At 39.3% G+C, this 24,423-nt stretch overlaps 2 protein-coding genes across 2 annotated transcripts; one reads left to right on the plus strand and one right to left on the minus strand.

Annotated features, from left to right (window-relative positions):
- Positions 1-5,621: 5,621 nt before the first annotated feature.
- On the minus strand, positions 5,622-12,900 carry LOC310934848 (lipid scramblase CLPTM1L-like; the record flags this gene model as incomplete). Its single annotated transcript, XM_083898647.1, has 17 exons — positions 5,622-5,688; positions 5,771-5,904; positions 6,307-6,351; positions 6,480-6,535; positions 6,829-6,863; positions 7,575-7,657; positions 7,760-7,810; positions 8,497-8,550; positions 8,654-8,754; positions 8,856-8,940; positions 9,103-9,197; positions 9,646-9,763; positions 9,859-9,937; positions 10,859-10,986; positions 11,083-11,260; positions 11,444-11,535; positions 12,697-12,900. 17 exons carry the CDS (start codon positions 12,898-12,900, stop codon positions 5,622-5,624), a joined length of 1,605 nt encoding a protein of 534 aa, XP_083754773.1.
- Positions 12,901-14,580: 1,680 nt separating this feature from the next.
- Positions 14,581-24,084, plus strand: mrs2 (magnesium transporter MRS2). The gene is made up of 12 exons (XM_083895975.1): positions 14,581-14,639; positions 15,891-15,955; positions 16,084-16,120; positions 16,221-16,333; positions 20,415-20,576; positions 20,730-20,860; positions 21,103-21,219; positions 22,118-22,187; positions 22,550-22,632; positions 23,376-23,493; positions 23,638-23,742; positions 23,883-24,084. The coding sequence occupies exons 1-12, from the start codon at positions 14,585-14,587 to the stop codon at positions 23,940-23,942; spliced, it is 1,116 nt and encodes a 371-aa protein (XP_083752101.1). The 5' UTR covers positions 14,581-14,584; the 3' UTR covers positions 23,943-24,084.
- The last annotated feature ends 339 nt before the right edge of the window (positions 24,085-24,423 follow it).

Raw genomic sequence — 24,423 nt, forward strand, 5'->3', positions numbered from 1 at the left:
TCTGTTCACCACCTCTCTGTCTGTCTGTCTGTCTGTCTGTCTGTCTGTCTGTCTGTCTGTCTGTCTCTGTCAACACACAGTGTGTTCTGCTATGTGTGTGCGTGTGTGTTTAGTAGAGACAGTTGATCAGAGACGGTTCCACCCACATGTGACATAAAAAAACGAAAGCATCTGATAAATGTTGTCCTGACGTGTGTGTGTGTGTGTGTGTTTTTGTATCAGTGTGAGGACATTTTTGGGGGAAAGTGAGGACATATTTGTCTGGTCCTCACATGCTGACATCCTCTTAAAATGACCTTTTGAGGGTTAAGACCTGGTTTTAGGGTTAGAATTTAGTTAAGGGTTAGGGTAATGAATGCTGCACAAATGTGTGTGTTTGTGTCACAAATGTAAGGTGCTTTATGAGGGTTGGTTTTAGGGTTAGGGTTAGAAGTCGGTTAAGGGTTAAGCATTTAGCTGTGAGGTGTTGTAAAGTAGTAAGTGTGCATGCGTGCGTGTGCATGTGTCTCGAGGGCACTCCTGGATCTTGCTGCGGTTTCACAGATACTTGTTCTTTATTTATCTTCTGTCAGTTCACCGAGAGAGAGAGAAAGCAGCTGTAATCTAAGAACAGTCTGTGACTACGCGACGGCTGAGACCACAGCCAATTGTTATGTCGTGACGTTCAGCTCTACTGTCTAGAAAGAGAAACACGATTGTTCACAGGCAAGACAATGACTTAGTGACATCAATCATGCAGCGACATGTCTGATACACATGTAGTGAGTTAAGTAAGGCGTTCTTAAATCAGCTTTATTAATGGCACCAAATCAAAAACATTCTCTGAACACGTTATCAACCATGTTTAATTTTGCACCAGATTGTCATCTGCTGTCCGTCCTGCAGAGAGAAACTGTCGAGTCACGGTCGCATCCTCCTCATATTTGTCGTATCACATCTGTCCGTTGTCGACGACAGAGGAATGTGCCGTCACACGCCCTGTACACACCCAGCAAATCCTCCACACGCACACGCACACTTTCACTGTAGCATACGTTAAGTCAGTCAAGTCAAGTCAACTTCATTTCTAGAGCACAGATTTAAAGGCACAGCGACATAAAAGGTGTAAATCAGGGGTTCTCAAAGTGTTGATACCTGAGGGCCGATTTAGGAACCCAACATTGGACTGAGGGCCGCCAAAGGAAATCCCATTTGTAATCATTTTAATGACCAGATTGCAGTTCTATAGTTTACACTTATTGGTCTGTATCCAGTAATGTCCAATAAACATTTAACAAGCTTAGTAGCTCCTGGATTCAAACTATCAACTGTAATTCATTGCGGGCCGCCAGAACCAATGGTGTAAAGCATAAAATCAATAAAAATAGAAGTGAAATACTGAAGTGAAATACTGAAGTGAAGGCCAAGGAGTAGAAGTGGCTCTTTAAAAGCGTTTCAAAATGTTCAATAGTGGGGGCAGATTTCATTTCCATGCGTAACTCAGCCAGACCTCAGAGATCGGGATGGAGCGTGAAGAAAAAGAAGTTAAGATCCAAGAATACTAATCCTAAGACAAATAGGAAGTTAGTGGAGCAAGAGCAGCACAGGTGTGATGTGTGGTTTGCACAGACGACCGATCTAAACCAACATGCAGAGATTTACAATAATCCAGCCGAGCTCAACAGGAACCTGTTCAGCGTTGACTATCATCACTGAACCTGCTCTCATGTCTGGGTAGATTTTTACCATTCATACAAAAAAGAAAAGAAAAAAAAAAAGCAAAGCAGGATTCATTGTCAAAGCAGAAGAAAACATAATTTATATAATCACTCAGCAAACAGACTGAAGTGATGACAACTAGACTCAGCACTAGTTTGTGAAAACACTGCATTTCTCTGCCTGTTGTTGTCCTTCCTTGGAATTTGATCCACTTTAAAAGGCAGAGAGTGATATTATCTGTGAAATATAATCCTAATTAATTAAATCACACCAATTTAAGGCTATTAAATGTTCATATTATTATCTACCGCTTTATCCTCCACATGATGGTTGCAGGGTGGCTGGAGTCAATCCCAGCTGACATAGGGTGAAAGGTCTCATCCTGTCCAGTTAACCTCTGCATGATACCTGAGAACCCTGAGAAAACCCAGGTGCGCACAGGAAGAACATGCTGGTTGTATGTCAACAGGTCTAAAGGACTGACTCAGCTTTAATCTGTCAATTATTATCCATATAAAGGAATTCTCTTACTTTAGAGGCAGAAATAACACTTTTCAGATACAAGAAAGGTTTAAAACAGTGGTTCCAAAACTTTTTTTCCCACCTTGCCACAAGGGTACACTTACACCAAAAGAATAAAGTGATTTATTACAAATGTTTAAATGCAAAAATAAAGCGCAGTTGTTGTTGTTTTTTGTTCCTAAACTCACAGCGTATATGAATAAAAACTGTCCTGTGCCTCCATCGAATCAAAACCAAGGTAACTCTTGAGATATTGCCTTTGCCTTGGTTTCTTAAACATGAATTCTAAACCGCAAAATCCAACATCAAGCAGCTCTTTGAACTTTGATTTTAACCTGCAAACTGTCGCCAAAAAATCGGATTATTTCAAACAGAAAATTAAATATAACAATAAAGTGTGGAGGACCAGTAATTCAGAAAACATGTAATTTGTTTGCTCTGCCATTTAATCTGAGGGTCACAGTGATGACAAGCGACTCAATGCAAACCACAGGCAGAAGTGAATCACCTGATTGTGTCACGGTGCACCTTTGGCTTACTGACACAGTTGTGTAAACACAATACAAGTGTTGTAATGTAACGGGAACATCACATGCTCGGCTACTGCTCATGTGTCTGCGTGTCCTCTGTCACTGCAGCTGCTGTCATCTGGATGTGAACTTGTGACACAATAGTCAGGGTTGGGTCAAAATATTTAATTTGGTGATGATATCGTTGTCCTCCTTGTGCGATATCGAATCGAGGGATATAATGACGGAGACTTGAGTTTACAGCAGGATAATGGTGGAGAAAGCTACATTAAGAGATGCTCCATCCACGTTATACATATGCACTTTATTCACTATGTTGTGAATTAAATAGAGAAATCCTGCACTCTTAACTCTTCACGAGGTTTCCTTTTCTTCAGTTAGACAGATATTGTGATGTTTCGCTATAGGATTGTCTTTCAACATGTTGATTATCACAGAATCATTATATTGCGATATTATCGGTATCGTGGACCATGTAGCGCAAATCGTATCATGAGGTATACCTGTGATTCCCACCCCCTTGTCTAAATCACAGACACAGTTTTTTTTAGCGCAAGCGCACCTTTGCATTACCGTAATTACGCGACGGTTTGAGCTATTAGAAACATTCCAACAGTTTCCTAAAGCTGAGAAGTTGCTCTTCAAAGACAAACCTCATGGTTATTACAGTAATTTCACTCGCGCTGTTGCAGGAAGCCGGCGAATCAGCGTCTTTGTCACCAGAGAGGAGAGAGTTGGAAAAACACCTGTACATAAATATGTTTTATACTGTTCAAATTTCAAATTTCAACTGCAAAATCTGGTGTTTGTGTACAACTTCAGTGTTTTGTCTAATACACTATTTTAACATGCAGTAAATTGTGAATAAGTGCCAGATATTGAAGGTTATCCTGGAAAAATGGGCCTTTTGGAGTTAAAATAAGCAAAAAAAAAGGTGCCATATATAAGAATGTGGCCAAAAATGGTTACTACATTCAAATTCAAAATACCGAGGTCTTTTAGGTTTCGTTTTCTGACGTAACTGGCAACCCGTGGTTGCTCGGCAGCTGAGACTCTACTGATTGCAATGATTGGTAGACGGCGGTAGGTGGCGCCACATGCCAAAACATGATTTCAAAACATAAACATGATTTGCAGTCTGCAAAATATTTTTTTTAATGCAAATATTTTGTCTGTACTGTTGTTGTTGGTGAGTTCAGTTTGTTATATGAACATTATTCCTGAGTCTCTGTGACATATTAGGAGGATTTTATGGCCAGTTGCTTTAGATTTATTACATAATGCACCTTTAACTATTAGTAGCTGAAGACCTTCTCTCTTCTGTCTACCTGTGTAGGTAAATAAGCTGAATGACGAGGAGAGAAAGACAGTAGATTATGACAGGTACAGTATCAGTATGTTGTGCTCAGTCTTGCACTATATTGATGATCGCGGAATCGTTGATATTATCGGTATCGTGGACCAGGTATCGCGTACCGTGTCCTGCGATACCCTGTGATTCTCCCCCCAACACAATATAATATGTAAATGTAAACACGAAAAGGTTCAGAGGTGAATTAAAACCATTTCCGCACTTCCTTTAACTCCCTCCCTCCTTCCGTCGCCCTTTTTCAGCCCACACTTGTCTCAAACCCAGGCTTTATTTTGATCTCAACAAACACCACTTAAATCCAGAGAGTGCATCGTGCACAGTTACTGTGAATACAGTGACTCATACAGTGAAGACAATGGCAGCCACACACGGCTGTGGCTCATAACTATATACACTTTTGATCCGTCTTTAACAGAGTTCTGTGTAAACCTTCTGGAAATACGTTCAATTGTCTCGCTTACTGTGTAAAAGGTAACAGACTGACAAAGAAACAACTATATGGTATATTATTAGTCAAGCTGAATTGTAGGAATTTGATAAACAAATACCCTTTGAATTGCTCTTTATACTGTATGTTAACGTAAAAATCAGTATTTTAAATAAATCATTATACAGCTCAGTTGCTGAAGATACAGTAACTCAGTATGTAATATACTGTGAACATTAAAAATGTTCACAGTATATTACATACTGAGTTACTGTATCATAAAACATAATACAAAAAAAAAAACATCCTTTCAACCTCTACCTCAACTTCAGGAGGTAAAGACACCTAACGTGCATCATTAAAAATAGAAATAAATACTTAAATAAACAAATAAATTAAGTATAATTCAAAATGCCTCTAATTTCTGTCGGGAACCAATGTCAGTGATCAGTTTATTCTATATTTACATTATACCTGCAGCGGAATGCTTTTGCATTTTATGTGGAATTTTTAAAGTCATTATTGGACAATTTTCCTTCACTTGTTTAAAATGTTAGAATGAGCACGTTCAAGTAAATGTGCGTACATCTATACAAAAAAGAGAAATCAACGTTTGTAAAGAAGAAGATAAAAAACGCAAATCGCGTTCCAAGCTTTTCAGACAGTCATATAAAAATCTGTGACAAAAATCAATTCTGACGTAAAGATCCAAGTCCAGTTTAAAGCAGATGGATAACGTTTTGTTTTTTTTAAAGAGTACTTGCTCCATCTTTTACAATTTGCCAAAAAACAAAACCCATGTTTGCATAAAGAGCAGAAACGACAAGCAAATGACTCATGGTTTTACTGACGAAAAATCGACCAGCAGAGAGTTTAACGTCAGTCTCTGCGTCTGTAACTGGAAAATCTTCAATGTCAGGCAAAAAGCAGCAGCAGCAGCATCAGCAGCAGCAGTTCTGTGAAAGCACAACAGTAAAGAGTCTGAAGCAGAACCAGTCATCTTGGAAAAGTTGTGTGTCCAAATGTCCTGTTCAGGTCCTTGTTGCACATCCTCAGTCTCTGTGTATTCTCCTCACTGAGTCTTGAGTTTCTTGCCGTGGGTCGCAGAGTCTCGTCTTCTGGCCTTATGCGCGTAGCACCTGGTGGCAAAAAAAACGATGAGCGATTTATAGACTTTTAAAGTGAGGTTTCCTTGATAAAATAAGATTTGCGACACTCTACCTTCGCTGGTAGAGGTAGATGAGGAAAAGGAGCTCATCTCTGAAGCAGGAAAGTTGATGAGATGAGGAGAAGGAGCCAGAGGAGGAGAAAAAGGAGGCACAGGAACACAGATCTGCGATGAGCGTGTTCACTCCCTGGTGGAGAGAGAGGACGACAGACATGAGACTGAAAACTGTGTCAGAGTTTATTATAGGGTTTTTTTTTTGGCAATCACTTCAGGACCAAACTGAAGAACTTTTAAAGTCATAATATTATGAGAATTATCTGCATTCTGTTGCTATTTAATAATAATATGATGAAAATATCTTGTAATATGACAACAATATATAATATGTATATTATATTTTGGTTTGGCCCTAATACTGTTGTAATGTGGACTGAATCCAAGCAAGAGTTCTTTTTCTGAAACAGATGCAAATTCACTGTAAAACACAGGAGGATTTCAAAAAATTTGTATAATTCCACTGCAAATTAAGAATTAAGAAGTATTATGTGTGTGTTGAATTCCAACCAGCTCCTTGAATGGATGAACTCACTCTGTACATCAACACTGTCCCCTGCAGGTGGCTCACAGATCTCAGCTGAGGTGGACAAACACAAGAATGAAGAAGAAGAAGAAGAAAAAAACAAAACATAAAAATACAGAGACATTTCAGTTCCGTTATATAAAATCAGGTGATAAAGTGAAACACACGAAGGCAGAACAGACCTTGTGATTAATGAAGAGCTGAGGGGCCATAGACAGGAAGCCAAAGGCATACACTCCTATAAAAAAAGATATGACATCACCACATTAATGATGTGAAAATAACATTTAAGGAGAACAGTTTTCTCTCCTGTATGCATAGAATTACTATTTATAGTATTGTGTGTTGCACGGAAAATACGCCCAAGACGCCATTATTTAGAAATATGAACCAGTAACACCACTGTTTTAGACACATACGTTTTTTTCAACCTCATTATAACATTATATATATCATTATATACATTCTACCTCATTATAAATGCAAGCTATTATAAATAATCACAAATGTAAGTATAAATGATGGACTCACCAGTCACCAGGCTGTTTATCAACCAGGAATAGTAACTGAAAACACATCACACATCATTGTTAATTTAACAATCAGACGACTGGATACTAAACTCATATGAGCTTCCTGTTCCATCATGATATCGCAATGATAAATATGTCACAGAATTTCAAAATAAAAGTGACTATGTTGACATGGAATGATATATAGGTCACAATAAAAATGTATGTATAATGCAAAATTATTCTATTACTACAAAATACAAAACAAACACACACATATAAATTGATATAAAGTGAAATGGAGTGGCATGTGGCCCGTGGGCCGCGAGTTTGAAACCCTCACTTTATCTTTTACTACGTTAGTGATGTTAAACAGTGACACTCTCACTCTCTACTAAAGTACTAAGTAGAACCATATAAGGTTCTTCGGCTTATCCTCATAGGAGAACCCTTTTTGGTTCCAGGTGGAACCTTTTTATAAAGGTTCCACCTGGAACCCTTTTAAAACCCTTTCTTCGGGGAAAGGGTTTTTCAGAAGCAAATGGTTCCAGGTAGAACCTCAGCCCTTGGAGAAGGACCCTTTTGGAACCCTTATTTCTAAGAGTGTACACCTGGTTACCAGCATAGACAGCAATTGTTGGGTCTATGCTTATCATAGCATATGCTGGTCCACCAGCTTCATGATGCTGGTCTATGCCGGCCCATGGACAGAAGCACTGATTTACACGCCGGGACAAAGGCGGTGCTTGATGGTGACCGACTCACCTCTTCTGTCGCAAGTAGCCCAGTGAGAAAATAGCTCCACTGATGCACAAAGGATAAACCAAGTAGGACAAGTATCGGGACGCCTAGAGACAAAAACCAGCCGACAAAACATCAATCACAGACAAAACTCAAGGTTGAGACATAAAATCTGACCACAGACAGACAGAAATATACTGATACTGTACCTGTGTGTCATAATCTACTGTCTTTCTCTCCTCGTCGTCCAGCTTATTAACCTGCACATTTAGAGAGAAGGTCTTCAGCTACTAGTACATCAAGGTAAGATACTAGATTTAGACTCGGGGTGGCAATCACAAGGTACCTCATGATACATGAATAATATCACGATTCTGTGATAATCGATATATTGCAAAACAATCATATAGCGATACATATCAGTCTATCTGAAGAAAACAAAACATCTGTGAAAAGCTAAAAACGCAGGATTTCTCTGTTTATTCACAACATAGAGAACAAACTGCAAGTCTATGTATTATGCGTGGATGGAGCATCTCTTAACGTAGCTTTCTTACACCATTATCCCGCTGTAAACTCCTTGTTTTTAAATATGTAAAGCACTTTGTGTTACATCTTTTAATTGAAATGTGCTTCATAAATTAAGTTATTGTTATTATTATTATGATTCAGCCAGGTAACGTCCGCTCAAGTTTCCCTCATTTTGCCGGCGATTGAAACTTGCAGGGACTTTTTTATTTTAGTACACCTTCATTTGTTGATTAAGACATCGATATTTTATCGATTATCGTATTTGCACGAGGAAGGACGACGATATATGACCAAGTCGATATTTTTGACCCACCCCTAGTTTAGACCATAACAGCGCCACCACCCTGCACATTTCTCTTCAAAACTCAATCACATTATAACTCGAGTGCGAACACAAATGCACGATGATACTCACATGAAGTTTGGAGATTTTACACTGCAGCTTAAACACTTTAAACACCTTAAACACCTGGAAGAAAGAGACCATTTTTGAGATTTAAAACTGCTTTTTTTTTCTTTTTTTTTACTTGTTTTACTGTTTTTGAGGGAGGAGGCTGATTGAAACTAAATACCTCCACACACGCCCCCAGTCCGACAGGGATCAGCACCAGCAGACTGGTCTCTTCCAGCAGATGGAGGAAAATCAACAAAGTGCTGAGGCTACGCCAAAGAACTACAAACAAAGAGGGGAAAAACACACTTTTGCTCAATATAGTGTCCACAAAACAAAGCCTTCAGTGTTACAGGCTCGTATCATTTGATGGGTTTTCTTACCTGACTTCCTGGACATTCCTGCCATGCTCTTCTTTTTCGCCCAGGAGCAGATGTCATTCTTAAGAGCCAGGAATTCACAGATGAGCTGTTTCAAGAGCACAAACCCAACTTTACAACACTGCATTTGCAGCACGACGAAGACTCGTCTTATTCCCTCATGATACTCTGTGTGCTATAATTACTGAGTGGAAACTGTGGTTTGCAGTATATAATAGTCATATTTTATTAGGTTTAATAGAAAACTTACTTGCAGAGCCGTGATGAGAGCAGTCAGCACCAACAGGTAGAGATTGGATCCGACCAGAGTTTCTTTAATTTCGTCAATGTTTTGCTCAGTAAAGCCTGAATAAATAAAGAGGCAAACACCAAAGGGTTTTCAAATATTGACATGATAGGATAAGATAATGTAAAAATGTCTGAAATCTACATTTTGATGTAACCCAAGGTGCTTTACACAGTCAACTAAAAACAACAACAACAAAAAACAACTGGTCTGATAAATTAAAATACAGTTCATATAAACAAAAAAAAATACAATAACATAAATTCACATTCCACTTAAAAAATGGTACCAACATATTAAAAACAAGAATTAAAAATCCATGAGTTTGAAGTTTATTTTTAAATATTCCCAGGACACTGTCTCATCTGATATCCACATGGAGGGTGTTCCATTTTTTGGAGCCATAAAAAGAGAAAGAAACCTCATTAGATCTAGTCTAGTCTAGACAGCTGATGCTCTGAAGGCGTTTGTTCTCGTCTTATATCATCTGTTGTCTTACCAACTCACCAAATTGTCGTAGAGAATAAACCACATCCTGCAGATGAACCCAAAATCTGAATCTCCTGAGAGAGATTCCCTCATAGGACACAGTGAGAGGGAGGTGAGCGGTGCTGCTGTTGATCTCCTGTTAATGGGGAGACACATTTATGGAAGTCAAAGCCTGTATTTATATGAGAAATGTGTTTTTACTATAAAATGTCAAGTATAAAAGCTTCCAACCATGAGGTCTTTGACTCTGACACTGAGCTCATTGACCAGCAGCAGAGGAAGGTAGATCATCTGATGACCGCTCTGAGACCTACGAGGAGAGAGAGAAAGAGGTGTTTCCTTTTTACAACCAGGTTAATGTCATTGACAGAACCTTTCTACATGGAGTTTGCATGTTCTCACCGTGTGTGTTTTTCCTCCCACAGTCCAAAAACATGCAGATTTGGCGATTGAACTGACTATATCTCCACACGCACACACACACGTGTAATTTGTTGAAAATAAAGTGAGATCCAAAGTAGTTTGTAATATGGTTTTCTAAGTAAAACGCAAGGTAAACAAATGCCCGCCAAATATTCTGATTTTGTTCTAATATTTACGGAGCCCCCGAACTGACATGAGGAAAAAAAAAAAAAGATGAAAAAAACTTCTTTTTTTTTTAAATCTCGAGTTTCAAAGTCAAGATCTCGAGTTTCCCAAAAAAAATTGAAAAAAAATTTTTTTATTTGGAAATTTTCAGCATTTTTTGGAAACTTGAGATCCCGACTTTGTAAAAAAAAAAAATGTTTTTGCCATTTTTTTTTTAATGTCACTTTATTCATAATTTTTGGGAAACTCGAGATCTCCACTTTGTAACACGAGATTTTAAAAAAAAATTGTTTTCGTTTTTTTTTTTCTCATGTCACTTCGGGGGCTCCGTAAATATTTGCTTTTCTCTCTAAAAAAAAAAATGTAATAAATGAAAAGGAAAAAAATATTTCTTTGTAGGTCATGGACATATGTGAAAACTGGCCTCAGAAGGATGCAGGCCTGGTTGGAACAAGGGCTTTGTGTATGTGTGTGTTTTCTCTGGGTTCAACAATTTCAACTTTAAAGTGATTATTAACCTATACAAACATACTCATGGGTAGTATATTCCATTTCTGCCAAAAAAAACCTCCCTCAGTGTTACTCACAGGGCAGTTAAATAAAAGCTTATCTCTGACCTCCAAAGCTTCCTGCGAAGACTTACATTCTCATGTATCGCCGCACATCACTGGGAAGCCCCGCCTTGTTGAAGGTGAAGTCCTCTGACATCATAGTCACAGACAGTTGAGGTCTCCAGTGGGAAACAGGAATCTCTGACCTGGGGCCGGATCTCTGAGAATGGGCCACAGAAGTAATGCACTCACAGTGAGGACTCACAATCTAAACTTACTCCACGGATGAAACACGATCGCTTTCGTCTCGTATTACCTTGTGCACATCTCTCTGGCCCTCTGTGTGTGTGGGTGTGATGTAGGTGGTGAGCTGAGCTGCGTAGTGAACCTCTCTTCTGTCCTCCAGAGGTGAAACGCCACATTTATGGACGTAAACGACTGCAAACAGGGAACCATTTGCTCGAGTCTCCTCCGGCAGAGAGACATTCACTTGTCTAAAGAAATATTCAAGTCAATGAAGAAGAAGAGATGATGTAATCATAGTTCATTTTCTTTTTTACAGCAAAGATTTCTGTTTTTATAACAAAGCAGCTGTGACACTAAAAGAAAAAAAACTGAGATGACATCATGCCAAACAACAAATGATGTTCATGCGGCTGTTGCATGAACAAACTCACCTTTCAAATGCAGAATGTGGATCAAACGGGTCTATTTTTAAGGCGAGGTTGAGTTGGCTGTTGTCTGGCATTAAGCAGGTGAAGACGCTCAGCTGGATGAAAGAGAAGAGAGGCTGTCATGAGCATGACTCCTCAATCTGAACTACTTATGGGAATCAGACAGAGTTTTGCTGACGAGCGTGCAGTAGGTACAATCCAAATCAACATTGTATGCTTACAATAATGTAAACGTGTGGAGGTTTTCTCCATTACACCATGCCAGAGGTTCAACCTGATTGATCACTATATATATCATTATAGTTCAAATGAATATATATGAATATACACTTCCTGCATTTAAATGAGTCCTTTATCAGTCCTGCAGGGGAAATTCCTTCTCTGCATTTAACCCATCCTCTACTTAAAACTTTCCTAGAATTAGAAGCAGCGGGCAGGAAGCAATGGGGGTACCCATTATACCTGGAAGGGATTTGTACTGGCAACCCTCTGGTTACAAGCTAAGTTCCCTTTCCATTTGGGAATGGGCTGTCAATATGGTTTTTTATGGGGTTCTCAAACTTTTGATACCTGAGGGCCAATTTAGGAACCCAACATTGGACTGAGGGCCGCCAAAGGGGAAAAAGGGGGACAAAAACAGAAAGAAATCCCATTTGTAATAATTTTAATGACCAAATTGCAGTTCTACAGTTTACTCTTATTGGTCTGTATCCAATAATGTCCAATAAACATTTAACAAGCTTAGTAGCTCCTGGATTAAAACTATCAACTGAAATTCATTGCGGGCCGCCAGAAATGTTTCTGCGGCCTGCCATTGGCCCGTGGGCGGCACTTTGAGAACCAATGGTTTATAAGGACAAATCAACATTCAAAAAGGTTCAGTGTTTTCAATATTTAGGTAACTATAAAAAACAGTTATCTTTAATATATTGAAAATGTACAGAAATTGAGTAGAAAGCAACGTGATGGAAAACAAAGACGCAGCTCAGTTACGAAATATACACTCAATATACAAAAGAAAACTATTTTATTTTATTTTATTTATTTATTTTACCGTAAAGGCGTTTGTAAGGAGGGCTTAAAATTCAGAGTCACATAGTTTGACCACGGAGGAACGAGTGTCACATAGTTTGACCGCAGTAAAATGACTTGCCATCACATGTTTATCTCTTGACCGCGGGCCGCTGCAGGCGTTTTGACGTGGAAACTGTGAAATCAATCATTGGTTGTGTGTGTGCGTGTGTGTGTGTGCTAACCTGCAGTCTGGGTGTGTCTGTCAGGTAGGAGGCGATGCAGTTCTCTCCGCTGTCTCCGTCGCAGGGTTTGGTGTAGATGAAGCCGTACAGCAGCCAGGCGGTGTGCAGCATGTAAACCACAAACACGCCGAGCAGCAGCTTAGCCACGGAGCTCTTCTTAGCGCCGCTGTCCGCCGATGCTTTGGAGCAACACGATGGGAACATGGCAGCTACTGGTGCACGTTTGTGATATTATTTTAATATACAAGGTCTAGGTTTTGAAGATTTAACTGTACACTCTGTGGCGTCAACTCTACATAATCCCCAAGCTTCCTCTCTGCGACAGCATCCTTCCGGTGATCCGATGCTGGTGCTGATGCTGCATCTAAATTGGCAATGCCACTTTTTGACCAGTAGGTGTCACAGTTTTCCTTTAAGATGGAAGATTAAAAAACAATCTGTTTCTTAAATGAGCAGTGTGTAGGATTTTTAGGGGATCTATCATCAGAAGAATTGAGTTCACCTTGTCTACTCCGCCTCCTTTATCCTCCACATGAGAGTCATGGGTTGCTGGAGCAAATCCCAGATATCCTGGACAGATCACCAGTCCATCACAATGCACAGAGACAAACAATTAACCTCTGTATGTACACGGAGAAAACCCTTACACACACACACACACACACACACACACACACACACACACACACACACACACACACACACACACACACACACACACACACACACACACACACACACACACACAAAGAAAATGCTAACGCTGAACTTGGGTGTTATTTCAGAAGCATAAGGTTTCCAGTTGTTTTGCAATAAAATGTCACTAAATCCTGCAGACTGGTCCTTTAATATTCCAATAAAATAGAAGACACTAAAATGCAGAATATGGTTTTATTTAGTTATTAGAATCTAGGGTAGTAAAACAAGTCGGTTTTCGTTTAGATAGATAGATAGATAGATAGATAGATAGATAGATAGATAGATAGATAGATAGATAGATAGATAGATAGATAGATAGATAAATAGATAGATAGATAGATAGATAGATAGATAGATAGATAGATAGATAGATAGATAGATAGATAGATAGATGTACAAAGGACAGACCAGTCGCAGAAGTCACCTCCTTCTGACCTACATCCCTGTCAAGCTAGTACTGTTCACCGCGTTGCATCATGGGCAGGAAAGTTGCTCTTGCCTCTGTGACGTCTCCTACATCATGTTAACCCGGCGACTTGTGTTTTCTGACTAAAACGCATGCCTGCGTGTTGTTTCAGGGCAGCGGCAGGTAACGAGGGTCTCATACTCGCCTCCTCTTTTATTGTCATTGCGAGTTTTGAATAGATAAGCAAAACAAGAGCACAAGTTGTCCCCGTGACTGTTAGCTAACGAAACTAGCATAACAGCTACACATCTGCACACCGTATGGTAGAAGTCACGTTTGTGCGGTAACTGCCTGGTAGTAACGCCGCCTGGAGGCTTTAAATACTTGTTTTTCCTGCGGATCAGCACTCAAACTCTCGCAGAAACAACACATGAGAAGATTCGAGGAGTTTGACACACTTGACCAGCTTCTCCTGGATTTAACCTGCATCCACAGCTGAGTGCCGGTGTGGACATGAGACTGCACAGAGTGCTGCTGGCTAGCTGTATGAGCTGTACCAGGATGACATATCTTTCGTTTTGTGGGAAGTTTTCTCCAAAATGCCCTTTCACTTCCGTCAGGGCTTTTTCCTCAGGACTTGGTCAGACTCGAACTCTCATTTGCAGGACTCCTTCGGTGCCACAATGCCCACTCAAACACACCGTGCCTCTGGGAAATACCAATCTGGCTTTCCACTGCAGGAACTTCAGGGACATTTGCTCAGTACGTCAACCTAGAAAACATATGTCTGTTGCAGTGAGAAAGGAGAACCTGCTGCAAGGAGGTACAGCTTGGTCTGGTAAGTATTAGCATCAAGCAGCAACAGGTGATCACATAACTACAGGCAGTGTAGTCTAGGAATGGATTGAAAATACCATCAGAAGTGATGTCACAACTAGGGATGGCTCCATTCCACTTTTTGTGTACCGGTATTGTCCTTTACATCTTTTAAGCAACCTAGCTGTTAACACGTGCCGGTGTATTTACCAATCTTAGCTGACACGGTGTGAAAGGCGGGGGAACACCCTGGGCAGCCAGTCCATCGCAAAGCCAATGTACAGAGAGTTTTATAAAATGTATTTTTAATTACCTGTTTCTTGCATTTCTTATTTAGTTAAACATATCATAGAATTTGTTCAATATTGTAAGTTTAATTTAAGCAATTTTGTGTATTATATGTTGTTATACTATTTTATACGATTACTACTGCTACTACTACTATTATACTATTGATGGAGGGGGAACAAAGCAACCTGCCCCCAAATATTGACATTGGCTGTCCTGAGTTCTACATATTTCGGTTGACCTTTAGTATCTAAGTGGCTACTGACACAGATGCCAGTTTGATAAGTGTTTCAAATAATTTTCAGTAAAAACAACAAAGATGTGTTAAAATTGTGGTGATGCATTTACCACCTACATGCAGCCCTCACTCACAGTCTGGTCACATGATGGTGGAGGTACATGTATTTCTTTACAACTTGTTGCTTCATGTAGCATCTGCATGATAACTGTAGATAAAACCTAAAAAAAAATTACTAGAGGAAATTTACAAGCATGGTGAAGACTCGTATATATAAACTCAGACCCAATCAACCTGTGTCATTGAAACAGTCATGAGTAATAGTTGAGTAAGTCTTGTGTGAATCTTGTTTTGTAACTCAACATCTAAAGATGAACTTTGATCGGCAAGTATTAACGGGCAAAAAGGCAGAGTGGTGAATCTAATTTTGCAGGTTGGATATGGATTTGTTAATAACATTGAAATTTGTTGAGCAACTGTGTTGTAAATATTGAAGTTAACATTCTGTAATGAGAAAAATAGAGTTAGAAGGGCGTATGTCTCTGCTGATCTATCTTTATTTTTGAAAACCCCGCTAAAGTGTAACAAAGTAGTACATTCACATCATCATGGTTTAACATCTAAACTAAATACATGAGTGTCAGTGCGTTGAAATAAACCCTGATGCTTTCATTTAAATTTTCCTGATAATTATATTTTATTTTGTTAGTTGCAATCAAAATACTCTTTTGTCTTTTCTTTGAACAGTGTCCTCGATCCGCAGCAGAGTGACAGATACCGTAATTTCCACTGGGCCTCCAGCTTTTGTAGTGGTAAGAAATTTACCAAGAGCAGTTTCCAAAACATTTCAGTGGCTGATCCTCGTCAAACATATATTTATCAATTATTGCTCTTTTATGTTCTTTATGTTATATTAAAACTATAATGTAATTTTTTATAGATGAAGTTTGACCAAGAGGGAAATGTGACATCGTTTGGTAAGTGGGAAAATCAACGATACATGAGAGGATGATGACGTTTTATTTTCATCTGCTGCTGCTCTTCTTACTGAAGTGATTTAATCTTTTTTTCTTACAGAGAAGAAGAAAACGGAGCTTTGTCAGGAGTTAAGTCTGCAGGCCAGAGACCTTCGCTTTCAGCACACCACCAGCCTCACTGCGAGAAACAACTGCATTATCTTACGGATGGAGGTATGATTTTTGTTGTTGTTGTAGTTGTTATTGTTCTGGTTTGTAAAGTGAAGTCTAGGGAGTAAGACAGAAGTAGCTTTTCCTTACCTGGGATGACTCTGCTGGTTGCAAAAAGCAGTGTTTGAATGGAAGTCTATTGCGAATGCACCATATCTTGACTTGAATTATAAAATAAATGTTTTCCTCAGGAGTTAAATGGTCTCAAGCACTAGTTTTAGTGAAAGAACATAATTCAAATCTTGAGAGAAGAAGACAAAGCATAACACTTACAAGTGGACACCCATGTGATTGACAACTAGTATCATCCAACAGGTACAGATACAAAACCTGTAATGGTGCCAGTCAAGTTATAATTATCGAAAATCTATAATCAGCTTCTGCTGCTAATGATGGACTTGTCAGTGCTATTTTTTAACTAGAGTCTGTTTGTAACTTGATGCTACCAGGTGGTACAGTAAAATAATGAAAAGTGGAAACAGTCTTTAATCAGCTGACTAATTTTCAAATTATTTTATCTGTCACAATAATTAAAATAATGAAAAAGAAAACAAACTAAACATATCTAGAGAACACTGGATTGAAGCAGAGTAACATTTGACACACACTTCTCTGCTAGGTGGTCAATTCCATGGTTGGACAATCTTTAGATCGTGCCACAGTTGAGTGTCTCCCAGAAGATGTGTGGGAGAAGGTGTAGTAGAAGAAGCAGGAGTCATCATGGCTCATCATTTTACACAACCTTACAGTTCCTCCTTGTTGAGGCAGGTCATCTTTCGTCTCCACCATTGTCACATTGAGGTAGCCACATATTTGGTCACATCTAATGCAGAGTGAGGAAAAAGCAAGAAGTTCAAGAGTTATATTATTGTTGTTCAATTATTGTTGGCAGCCAAGCTACAGTAGGCTGATGTTGAGTTGTAACTGAAATATTATACCCATCTTAGCCACTGTAATGTCTAAATCAGCAAGTGGGTTGTGGTAGCTACAGAGAAAGCACCAGACAATTGGCTGGAGTTATAGTATTAATTCAGTTTAGGCCTGGGAAATAATTCAATACCATTGTATCAAAATATGATTACAACATTTTAGTACATGGTAAATGGTCTGTATTTATGTAGCGCTTTTCTGGTCTTCAGTTTTACCATTTACCCATTCACTTAGCACAGCTATGTGCTCAGTTTTTCTATTGTCCTGCCCAAGGGCACATTGGTATGTAGACTAACTGGTGTTTATGCTTTCAAGCAAACACATTGAGGCATAATACGTTTGATATTTGTTTTACCACAGCTATAACTCCAGCTTACCCTAGAGCTTATTAAAATCTTCAGTTCTTTTTCCTCATTCTATCATTTTAAACACACCCTGTTATCTCACCTGTCCTTCTTCTCTCCCATCCCAAAACCTCGACACTCCACGCACGCCACATGCTGCTGACATGTGTTCTCACAAAAAGGGCAGCTCTCACAGGTTGGGCCACTGTACGGCGGGTCACATTTACATTGTCCACACTGACACATCCCTCGACCGTTACACAACTGCTGGTTTGTTGCCATACAAGAGGCAGTTTCCAAAGAGCAGCTGCAGTCCGCACCAGTCCATTCTTCCTTACAGATGCACTCACCACAACTACATTGCCCTTGGCCTCCACATATTCTGTTGAATACAAAAAACAATTTAAAAATGTAAATCAGTTTTGTTTGACATACAATTAAAAAACCTGCGGTTATTATTGTGTGTCATACTTGTTGTTGGCACGAGGACAGTCAAAGTTGCTGCACTCGCAGTAACGTCCACTGTACGTTTCGTCCCGGTTTTCTCGCACCTCACACTCGCAGAAGCCCTCCACACACAGACCTCTGCCACTGCACACCAGCGCTTCTGGCACTGAGCGACAGTAGTCGTCATTCTGTGAAGTAAATGAACCGGTGTTCCGCTGGCATTGTTGTCCAGTGTAAGAATTGTAGCACTCACACTGGCCACACATCAAAGCTCCGTGGCCACTGCAGGAACGGCTGTTTTCCTTACGGTTTCCTGTGCAGTTACAGTGACCTGGGGCAACATTTATTTAAAAAATAAATTAATAATAATAAAATTATACAACCATATATGACATTAGCAAGGACATATTTTGTTCCACATATACACAAAGTGGATTATATCCACTTTGTGTGTATGTGGTAATATCTCAGAAATCCTCAGACAGCGACGGTGGTTCTGTGGATGTACTCACACTCCAAAGTAATTTCTAACTTAACACTGAGTGAAGAGCCTCTAGGTGAGATGTAGACAGACCAGGGTCCAGTCTTGCTGTGGGTTGAGTCCCTCTTACTGGGACACTGGGCAGCCACCACATTCACCTAGAGAACAGTAGTATTTATCTTTATGGTAGTATATTTTTAAGAAAGACACAAAATATCAGCACAGTCTGAATTTTGATGACCTCGATGAGTAGAGGGTTTCCAGCGTCGGCATTATTAAATGTGATGTTGACTCCCTCTGGCACAGTGCTGGCATCTGTAGTCATCTCTGGAACAGGCTGGTCTGCAGGCATGGTGAGAGATAGAAGGAAGATCTGGCTCACACCCGGCCTCAAACGGAGGGAGACCTCCTGGGGCCGGAGGAACAGGGTCTTGTCATCTGACTCACTGCTGTAGAGGGTCAGTAGGGTCAACAAGAGACTTTAGATGAACTAGTTTTGTATAAAATGTAGGTAAAATAATGAATATCTGTTTCCTTCTCTTTTTGTTTGTTGCTCCCTGTGATCGGAGCTGATGATGCCAAGTGAGAATAGTTTCATAGTGGATCTTTTTATCTTGAACACTTACCTGATGATATCCCTGACAATCTGTACCTCTCCCTGAGGGTTGTATATGTGACTTTTGCGACAGCCCATTCTCCTCAGCCCCTTGAAGTTATGACACCGAATGTTCATATTGGGGACAGTGCACCAAGCGCATTCTGGACCTGACATAAGGCACTGGTCACAACTGGATACTGAAGTTTGACATGAGTGTTTTTTGGCCCAGCTGGGATACAACAGAGTCAGCAGCAGGCAGAGACAGAGCAGCTTCACAGCCATCCTGCAGTTACAGGGAAACATGATGATGATTTTAGTCATTTGTTATCACGATCCGGATTTGAAAAGAACTGTAGACTATAGGAAAATTAATTGACCAATTGATTAATTGGACACCAGTGGGATTGACAGCTGTATCGTCCAATACAGTAGACATCTTGTTGCAGGAAACATCTTTGAGCTTCCGTTTGCAAAAACTGTCACGCGACTGTCAAATAGTGAATGGGCAAGCTTCAGAATAGGAGTTTGTTTTGCAACTGGAAGACTACATCATATTTTATGTGCAGTTGATTGATATAAACAAAAAACTAAATTGATCTATTTGGTAAATAGGCAAATATCCAGTAATTAGAATGTCTTAAATACTTACACACTTAACATTTAAATGAAAATATTCATTGGATACTCAGTCAAATTCTTTACTGCCTTTTCTGTTTTTTAATTAAAAGAGCAAAACAAAACACAATCTGACTGTTACCAAGACAAACAGTATTATAAAGTAGCCTGCAGGTATAGGCCGTTTTGTTTTTCTTTGTCTAACAAAAAGTAGACGTGATATAACGCATCGAGTTCTGTCATGGATTATTTGCTAAATGAACACAGCAGTAATGGTGTTACCTGAAGTGTTGAAAGAAGCTTCCTTTCCTCTCGTCTGTAGCACACTGACAAACTTAAAATAGTCATAAGGTCCCCATGGAGCCACTGAATCATAGTTGAGGCTTATCGACGAGCTTGATTGCACAACAAGGGGTCCACAACAATCAGGTCATTCACTGTTGATAAATATTTGCTGACCAGAGTGAACTATTGAGCCTGTAGTCTCCCAAATGCAGATACACATATATGAATGCAAAAACATGTGACCATGTTTATGAAAAGTCTTTTATCCATTGCTCAAAAGCCTTAAGCCACACAGTTATTGTTAAAATCCATTTAATTCCAATATTTCAAAACAAAGTCGTCCTTGCTAGGTTGCTAAAACTTAGCTCCTGTGTCTTTCCGCAGTCTTTGAAAGCCATCATAACCCAACAATCACTTTTGGTGTTGGACTTCCGTGGTCTGGGACTGGAACGCTGGTTGGTGCTGGAGCTCGCCCCTCAGCTTGCCTCACAGACACATTCTCTGCCGTTTGAGTTCAGGGCACTGGAGGCCATCCTGCTGCACAAGGTGAGACAGATTAGAGTTAAAACCACTGTGTGCATGTAAACACATTCTAGACCAGATTAAATACACACATGAGGCTCTTTTTGTTTAAGATAGATAAATAAAGTGAAGAGTTGTACATACTGTATATGTTTGCTCATGTATATTTGTCAATAGGTCAACATCCTTCAAACTAGGCTGAATGAAGTCGAACCAGTAATTTTGGATGTGTTGGAATGCTTAGTAGATCCTAATATCCTTACCGGGTACAGAAGTAAACTACATGTACTTCTGCAATACAGCAAAAGGTAAAGCACACAGCCACATATTCAGTACATATTCACAGACTGTAGCTTGTAAGTGCTCTCATGAATGAGGTGAACCATAATATTGCAATAATATCCTTTTCAGTAGTTTATAATCCCATAGTTTAACCCTAAAGATGAATTTTTAACACACTGTCATTGGTTTTCTTTGTTTTTTGAATGGTTTTTAATTCATATTACATTTCAGCAACATTGTGTCTCTTTCTCTCTCGTACCTTTGACAGTTTATCAGAGTTGGAAACAGACATTCGTGTTTTCAAGGACGCCTTGCTGAAGATTTTGGATGAGGATGAGATCATTGAAGAGCTTTGTCTGACCAAGTGGACAGACCCAAGAGTTTTGTATGTCTCCCATGCACTTAAAAACACTGACACGCATTTCCACTAAAACAAAAGAGAAATATTATGTTCCCTTCAACTTCAAAATTGTATGTGTATATGTTTATCTGTATGTCCCTCATTGGTTGTGGGTAGGTTATGTAAGGATTCAGCAGATCCTCCTGCTCCGGGCACTAGTCCGGGCACATCCGGTTGCGTACATTGAACCGCAGAAGAAGAATAACGTCTGTTGTGGAGGTGTGTCACGCCTCCGGGTCAAAGTCATAAAAGGGACTGCAGCGGGGAGTTGTGACAAAGCTATTTTTAAACATTGTTAAAACAATGTTTTGATAGTGAATAGCAGTGCATCCACCGTTCCAGAGGGGGGAGCTGCGCTGAGAGCGGGTGTGCTAATTATGTCACTTCTGGGTATTGTCCAATCACAAGACCATTGGGAAGGCTCTACGTTGGCTGGCCAATCACAACACACTCTGTCTTCCGGGTGTGAGAGTTCAGTCTGAAATATCGCAGCTGAGGACAGCATTAGAAACAGAGATTTCAATCGGCTCGTTTACAGCAACTAGGAGGTTTTTGACCATAAAAACAAGTTAATGTATGTAAGTAGACCTCCATAACTCACATATATGTGCAACAGGACCACTCTATGTGAGCTTTAAAAAAAAATTTTTTTTAAATGTATCCTTATCCCCAAACCTTGAGGTTACTTTTCCCTTTGCCAACTGTACTTGGCAATGGAGATACTACAAGAAATATATATATACATGCTCTGATGTTAAAAGTTCCAGATCCAGATATGAAAACGTAAAGTTTTATCACCCTTTCATAACATTTCGTAACTTAAAATAGATAACAGAATATTAGACTTGTCTGTGTCTGTGTGTATGCCTGTCTGCTTTTCTAGTGAGGAGAGCAGTTTGGGCATTGACCATGCTGAGGAGATGGAACTGTTACTGGAGAATTACTATATGCAGGTAGTGCTACGCCCCCTCAAAAAAAAACATCAACTTTGAGGAACAGTTATAATTAGTTGTAGCTTATAAATAGTAATAATGAAGATAAACATAATGAATATAAATTCATTTGTAATGATTCATATAAAAGATTGAAAGAAACTTAATGACATTGTGAATAAACGTGCAATGCAGCGACTTTACTGATGTATAGGTGGAAGGTGATGTTCTAACTGGGCTGTCTAGTTTTCTTTGTTTTATAATCACACTTGCTTGTATCTTTATTTTATTTTCTGTTGTAATATCTAAAATCCCTGAAGTACACAGTTAAATGTCAAACCAGATTAACAGTAAGTGACAGTGTGTCTATTTGCTCCCTGCAGACTGAGGAGCTTGGAAACAAGACCAGAGAGTTGAAAGGACTGATAGACGACTCTGAAAGCGTCATCTTTATCAATCTGGACAGGTAAACATATACAAGCATACTGCATATGTACAGCACAAACATCTAACCATAGACTGCATGTACTCCTCTATGTTTCTGTGAGTGATTGTGCTTCTAACTTCTATGTAGAATATCTTAAATGCTCAGTGTGTGTTTATGAAACTTATCTTTTTAACCCTTTAACATCTAAGCCTCAAACATCTTTTTTTTGGTGCTTATTTTAACCATAAAAGGGCCAGAAAATATCCTGGGAGTGAAAGTGCTTTTGCCCATTTTTCCAGAATAACTTTCAATATCTGGCAGTTATTTACAATTTACTGCATGTTAACAGGTTAAAATCAGGAAAAACAAAAAGTTTTTACGAAAATAAAATGGTAAATGAACCAGATTTTGCATGTTAAATTTGAAATTTGAACTGTATAAAACATATTTAAAATTACATTTGTTTCAGTTTTTGTCTCGATGTGCAAAAACAAAAATGGAAACCATGTTCAGGCATTTTTGCAACTCTCCTCTGGTGACAAAGACGCTGATTCTATGGCTTCCTGCAACAGCGCGAGTGAAATTACTGTAATAACCACATGTTGGATTTGACATGCAACTTCTCAGCTTTCAGAAATCGTTCGAATTTTTCGTTTCAAATTTGTGTTGAGTTCCTGTAAAGTCACCCTCCCCCTGCTTTGCGGCTGAAACAAGATCCAGAGGAACCAAAATCAGCCTGACCCATAACAGACTGGAAACAAATGTTGTCCATCTCATTTTAGCCATCGCAACGTGATGATGCGTCTCAATCTGCAGCTGACCATGGGTTCCTTCTCCCTGACCTTGTTCGGTCTTATCGGAGTGGCGTTTGGAATGAATTTAACGTCAAACCTTGAAGAGGTGAGCCTCTGTCAGAATTTTTTTTTAGCATCTCTGGACCCAAGTAACTTCTAATGAGTTTGATCCATGCATCTTTATATGAACACCGTACCTTTTTGTTGACTCCCAGATGTATTTTTGTGTTTGCCTGTTGTTTATCACCAGGACCCTCGTGTTTTCTGGCTGGTAACGGGCATCATGTTCTTGGGCAGCGGGCTGATGTGGAGACGTTTGCTGTCATTTCTGGGACGACGTCTAGAGCCTTCACTAGTAAAGCACACGCACACATGCACATGCTCCCACCATGTGTAATATATAATATTGTACCACATCTATCATTATATTTTGATGAATACATGACTGAATGAGTGTTTTAAGATGATTTCACAAGTGTCATTTCTTCTGTTTAGAATCCTACAATTTGGAAGCGAAATCTGAGAGCTTCAGATGTCAGAACAGGAGTCAGATGAAGTTCTACCTTGGCTCTGTAAGATGTCACAGACCTCACACAGACTGCAGCTTTAAAGACAATTGTTTTATGACTCTGAACCACAAGTTGCAACCGTGCAACGAAACCAACAACAACGAAGACTACATCGATAAGTCTGGAGATTTCACTTGTTATATTTCTCCTCGCACATGTTGAACTCTCTTCATATTTAAACAATGTGTGTGGATTGTTGCTATGTTGTTTCTGGTTATGTCAGTGTATGAGTCAATGAGAAACAATACTAAACCTGATTACCAAACTAACTCTCTAAAATGAGAGCCATGTGAGTGTGTTAAGTTTGTTGTTATAGTTAATGAAGAAATATCAACCGTAATCTTTGTATTTAGTTGAGTAGAAGCACAGGTGTCAGTAATGTTCATAATAAACTTTTGTTGCCATCATAGGATATAAGACAGAATGAATTTATTAAAGCCATATGCATAAGACCATTGAAAATTTTT

The sequence above is a fragment of the Microchirus variegatus genome (assembly GCF_963457635.1).
Source record: "Microchirus variegatus genome assembly, chromosome: 1".
NCBI classification, from domain to species: domain Eukaryota; kingdom Metazoa; phylum Chordata; class Actinopteri; order Pleuronectiformes; family Soleidae; genus Microchirus; species Microchirus variegatus.

What these genes read in the sequence shown, in the direction of transcription:
- mrs2 (XM_083895975.1), top strand. Translation starts at nt 14,585, where the DNA reads ATGTCTGTTGCAGTGAGAAAGGAGAACCTGCTGCAAGGAGGTACAGCT. An exon ending in GGGAAATGTGACATCGTTTG is followed by an intron (nt 16,121 to 16,220) that starts GTAAGTGGGAAA and finishes TTTTTCTTACAG; the next exon opens with AGAAGAAGAAAACGGAGCTT. An exon ending in GACGTCTAGAGCCTTCACTA is followed by an intron (nt 23,743 to 23,882) that starts GTAAAGCACACG and finishes TCTTCTGTTTAG; the next exon opens with AATCCTACAATTTGGAAGCG.